The 5,726-nt window shown below is 38.5% G+C and overlaps 1 protein-coding gene across 1 annotated transcript; it reads left to right on the top strand.

Annotated features, from left to right (window-relative positions):
* Positions 1–3,332: 3,332 nt before the first annotated feature.
* On the top strand, positions 3,333–4,496 carry LOC136839391 (piggyBac transposable element-derived protein 4-like). Its single transcript, XM_067105375.1, has 2 exons — positions 3,333–3,866; positions 3,963–4,496. The coding sequence occupies exons 1-2, from the start codon at positions 3,333–3,335 to the stop codon at positions 4,494–4,496; spliced, it is 1,068 nt and encodes a 355-aa protein (XP_066961476.1).
* Positions 4,497–5,726: the final 1,230 nt, after the last annotated feature.

The following is a 5,726-nucleotide window of genomic DNA, read 5'->3' as shown; positions in this document are numbered from 1 at the left end:
AAACTTGCAGAAACTGTTGAGGAAGAGAATTTAAAACCATTCTCATCAGCCCACTTGTAATAGCATTAACAGACCTTGTAAATGTTTACATACTGATGAGGCATCATATCCTGTGCAGTATATTGCAAGGTCATCAACAAAGCGAGCATTTAACAGGTGATGATATTTATACAATACTGTTTATTGCAACTGAAAAAAGTGTCACAACTTAAAACATTCTCTTGTGGAACACCCTCCTCCTGCACAAAAGGTTGGGAGAGTGTGTTGCCCACTTAACCTTAAAAATCTCTCTGTTAAAAAGGAATATATGAATTTAATCATTCTTCCACATATGCTCCATTTTGTGCAATTGTTTTAAGATGCCAATTCTCCATGGTGTCACAGCTTCCCAGGTCGAAAAAATACCCCGATAGTCTGACACGTCGGGCAAATCTCGATTTGATTGGTCAGCCCTCAGCAAAGGATCAAGGGTGGGAACGATTTTTCCTGGAAACCAAATTGAAATGGAGTTATTAGTCCTTTAGTTTCCAGGTGCCAAACCAATCTGGTGTTTATCATTTTCTCCATCAGCTTACAAACACAGCTGGTAAGAGCTATTGGTCTATAGCTGGTGGCTTGGGAAGCGTCTTTATTAGGCTTTATGGGGGACAAATTATGGATATTTTCCAGTCCTGGGCAAATTCCAGCTCTCATTTTGTTTATAACTTTGAGTAGATACTTTTGGCATCATCTGGGAGGTGTTTAAGCATTTCATATAAAATTGAATCACCCCCGGGAGCTGTTGATTCAGTTGAAGAGAGTGCTTCCCGAAATTCTCTTAAGGAAAATTTGTGGTTGTATGGTTCAGATTTTCCTGAATCAAATTTCAGAGTCATTTCAGCCTTCCGAATTCTCTGAAATTCTAGAGAATAATTATCAGGGTTGGAAATCCTGAGAAAAGTGTTTTCCCAGCTCACTGGCAACTTCAGCGGGCTCTGTGATCAGAGGTTATTGACTTTAATGAGGGCATGGTGACGAACAAATTTTCCACTTCAGTCCTCTTCACCCTCCATCAAACCAGAGGAGCAGTCAGAGCCAGTAATCCAATTTAGGTCAATGTTATCAACTAATGGTCATTCTTGATAGGGGGGAAGAAGATAGGGACTGAAAATGGAGAAGGCTTGAAAGTGGACCGAGCTTAGTCTGGATGCTCAGAACTGACCAATGTAGCATGGTTAGACCTGCCAGGGTAGGGTACTACCCCACTACCATAGCCCAGTTCATCCTTGCAACACACAAGCCCCACCACCACATCAAGGTGTCGGGCCATTGGTGGGGGATGGATCAACTGCTAGGATCCATAGAAGGAGTGGGTGTATACCTTCATGACATTGTGATTTATTCTAATACGTGGGGAGAACATCTGAAGATTTTAAGGAAAGTTTTCATGAAATTACGGGAAGCAGGACTAACAATCAACTTACAAAAAAATGAGTTTGGAAAGGCAACTGTTCAGTATCTAGGATTTGAAGTTGAAAAGGCTTTCTTGCTCATGCTGATGCTAATGTAGAAGGTATCTGTAAGGCTACCCCACCTACTACGAGGAAACAGCTTCAAAGATTTTTGGGCATGGCTAGATTTTATTGTCAATTATGTCAAAATTTCTCAGCTGTAGTAGCTTCCTTAGCTGATACGTCTGAAAACAAAGTTTGTTTGGATTCTGGAATGTCAAGAGTCATTTGAGAAGGTTAAAGCCATATTAACTTAACCCGAGAACTGCTACAAGCCTCTTCAGCGGCTGTGTGGGCGACTGCTATAAGCCTCTTCAGAGCGCCATTTTCTATCTCTACTCTTAAGTTCCCTCTTGACATTATTTAACTTTTATTATTTTTTCTTGGCAAAACTATTTGTCTGGTAGAGGTTTTAATGTTTAGAACTTTAATCATATATATTATGTATAATATACCAATTTCCCCATAGATCCAAATCTAACTTTTTTGCAAAGGAAAAAAGTGAAAAGTAGTTCTTTTCTGTCAAAACCTGTTTTATATTAATATATCAGAATGATGCACAATAAAAAAATCATATAAAACAACATACTTGCACAATCATATACTTTCTATCACAATGCAATGTACTGTTCAGTAAAAAATAAAAGACTTGGCAACTCCCAAAACCTCAAAAAAGTATCACGTTTGCCTAGCGTAAATTATGGCAACACTCCTGAATATTTTTGTATTTCTTTTGAGTATCTGATGAGTGGTTGTTTAAAATAAAGGGAATAGTTAACATAACAAATAGTATTAGTTACCGTGATAATAAGTGTTTTGTTTTGTATTAGTTATAACTACAGTTCTATTTTGATAACAATGAAAGCGACTTTCACTTGGTTTTCTGTTTTCAGCTACTTTTCACTTTTTGTCGTCATGACTGGACGTTCTCAGAAAAATGAGACTATGGCCTCTTCTAGCAAGGGCTCTGAGAACACCAAGACAAAAAGGAAAATCTGCTTCCCAGAAGAGACAAACATAATGACACAAGGGAAAATCAAAGCACAGCAACAGAAGGAAGTTGGAAGAAAGGGGGTGTGAAGAGAAGTGGTAGTGGAAAAATATGTGGCCCAGGAAAAGAAGCAATACCAAAGTACTTCTTCCTCCATCACACTGACACCATCAAAATATGAACACATGTGATGCAATACCAAGTGCACCTACTCTTCCATTCATTGCCCAAAATCGTCGTTTACGGAATCTGACCCTAGCAAATTCTTACCTATGTTATTCACCGAAGACGAAACAGACGAAGACATAGATGATGACATCAACTGTGGAGATAGTGATAGTGGTGAGATAGGGACTTCTGACGACAGCAAGATGATTATGAAGGAAGATTATTTCGTTCAGATGGAGGGCACATTGAAGAATGTGAAGAAGAGGATGGTGAAAATGAAATAGGTAACGATTACGATATACGAGAAGGAAATATTCAGTCTTATATTTGGTCAGATGTCAATAACTTTATCCTGATATTCATCCCTTTGATGGTAACTGTGCTGGTGTAACAAGTGAGTGGCCTTGTGATGACACTGCAAGAGAAAGCGAATATTTTCTTGCACTTTTCACTGATGAATAAGTTGGCCTTATTGTCTGTGAAACAAATAAGTATTACCAGTGGGTAATGGAAAATTTCTCTTTACACAAAATTCAAGAGTTCAGAAATGGGTGGACACGGATCCCCATGAAATTTATGTTTATTTTGCATTATTATTACTGATGCCTCTAATGAAAAAACATGTCTTACAAGACTACTGGAAACAAGACACTTTGATTCCTACCCCAATTTTCCCCAAATTCATGACCCACGACAGATTCTTGCTGTTGACCCGTTTCATGCACTTTGCTGACAACGGGAATCCAAACTCTACTGATCGAATTTGGAAAATAAGACCATTCCTTAGTTTGGTTGTAGGAAACTTCAAAAGGGTGTTTCATCCTTTCCAGAAAATTGTAATTGATGAGTCTCTAATACTTTCCAAGGGCCGTCTTATTTTCAAGCAATATATCCCAAGCAAGCGTCATCGTTTTGAGGTTAAACTGTTCGTTTTATGCGATTGTGAAACGGGAATAGTGCTTGATATTATAGTATATACTGGCACAGATGTTGATATACCAAAAGAGGATCAAGGTAGCGGTCTGGGCTTCTCGGGAGCGGTAGTCAAGAAAATGATGGCACCGTATATGGGTCACGGACATATATTGTACACAGACAATTGGTATAGTAGTCCTACACTGGCACAATTCCTTCATGATAATGCCACAGGAATATGTGGCACTGTGAGAGAAAGCAGGAAATATATGCCAAAATTTAATGTCCCCTCCACCTCTTATGCTAATCCCAGTGACAGTGATACTCCTGATGAGGACGAAACTAAAACTGCAAGAACAAGCCATAAAGCTAAAAAAAGGAGAAAGCCAAAGGCCAAGACCATACAACGCGAGGCAACTAACAAGATTTTGGCTGTAAAGTGGATAGATAGAAAGCCCGTGACCCTTTTATCAACTGTACATAAAGGTGATATGGTGGACAGGGGTAAGGTCCACTACAGGACTAAAAAGAAAATCTGCAAGACAGATGTTGTTGCTGATTATAACGAAAATATGCGCCTTGTAGTTAAGAGTGACTGCCAGCTAAGTGGGACAGAGTGTATGAGGAAATCCTTCAAGTGGTATCACAAAATCGTTCTTCAACTTATAGACATCATAATGCTCAATTCATACAACATTTGGCTTATGAAGACGTCAGACCCCACTTGCAAGAAATTAAAATTTCGCGAATTCATATACAATGTTTCATACCAACTTCTTGAGGATTATGGCACCGTGACAAACAGTAGACTCGGACGTCGTGGACATCCTCCCGTAGAGGCACCTGATCGCTTGCATGGAGCAGCTTACATAAGCTATCATCATCTCCAATACACAGCATTCAATGAGGACCAAAACAGAAAAATCAACTAAAGTGCTATGTATGCGCCAATACTTCCAGGCGACAAAGAAACGAACAAGGGTTACAACGATCTGTGCTGAATCGACGTGCCCTGTGTCCAACTGACTGCTTTCGTGCATGGCATACTCAAAAGGACTACTGAAGAGAGAGAGAGAGAGAGAGAGAGAGAGAGAGAGAGAGAGAGAGAGAGAGAGAGAGAGAGAGAGAGAGAGAGAGAGAGAGAGAGAGAGAGAGAAAGAGAGAGAGAGAGAGAGAGAGAGAGAGAGAGAGAGAGGAGGATCTTTTTATGTATTATTTTATGTAATGTCTATATTCATGATTTATTTACATAGGAATTTTCTATATCTTTTCTATATTTTGGCAATAGGTGGTGGCGCTATTGGTTTGGTATTTTCTTTGTTATAACTATAATATATGTTTGCAAAAGACGAGGATTATATTATTTTTACTCACTTTGTTCCTTCAAATATGATAGGTTTTTGTTATTGAACTTGCAAGTAATAAAGATAGAATATGCTCCTAAATACATCATTTTAACCTACTTTACAATAATAACAATGGTAATAATAGTTACTATATGGATAAAGAAAAAACACCTACGAAGTAAATAAAAAAAAATATGTAAACAGTAATGTTTCTATAGCGATTTGAAAGATCATTCATTTTTCGAGAAGAGAAACAATTCTATATTCTAGGATTTAAAAATATTAAGTAATCTTTATCATTACACTCAACGATATTATACAGTATAAATTGTAATTGTTACATGTCAAACAAAACATCATATGGTGACAAGAAGTGTAGTAAGAAAAATTACGCTATCCTCTACCGGGCCCAACAACGAGCCCGTTATACCCAACTACCTCCCCACCCATGGGTGAGGGCAGACAGACCCGACCCAACCCCCATAGTATGACCGCACCACCGATTCATCAGGCAAAATGCCACGTCGCGCAATAAAATTAACTTTGAATGTTTACAACAAAATAACAAAGAGAAAGAGGCAAAAAATATTTTGATGATGCATGCACGAAGCAATTACAAAGGCATTGGTAAAGATATGTGTCAGATTCTGAAGAGTATTATTTTTGTCAAGATAGCCGCACCACAGGACTGTTCTAAAATGACATTGACGCATTTCTCGGGTTAAAGACCAGTGCTTCAAGCTCCAGACTTCAATAAGAAGTTTGTAATACAAGTTGATGCCACCAACTGTGGAAGATGACAGCAGTATTCTGCAT

This window comes from Macrobrachium rosenbergii, chromosome 1 (assembly GCF_040412425.1).
Source record: "Macrobrachium rosenbergii isolate ZJJX-2024 chromosome 1, ASM4041242v1, whole genome shotgun sequence".
Taxonomy (NCBI): Eukaryota; Metazoa; Arthropoda; class Malacostraca; order Decapoda; family Palaemonidae; genus Macrobrachium; species Macrobrachium rosenbergii.
Note: the sequence above shows the minus strand (reverse complement) of the source record. Positions and strands in the feature narration are given on the sequence as shown.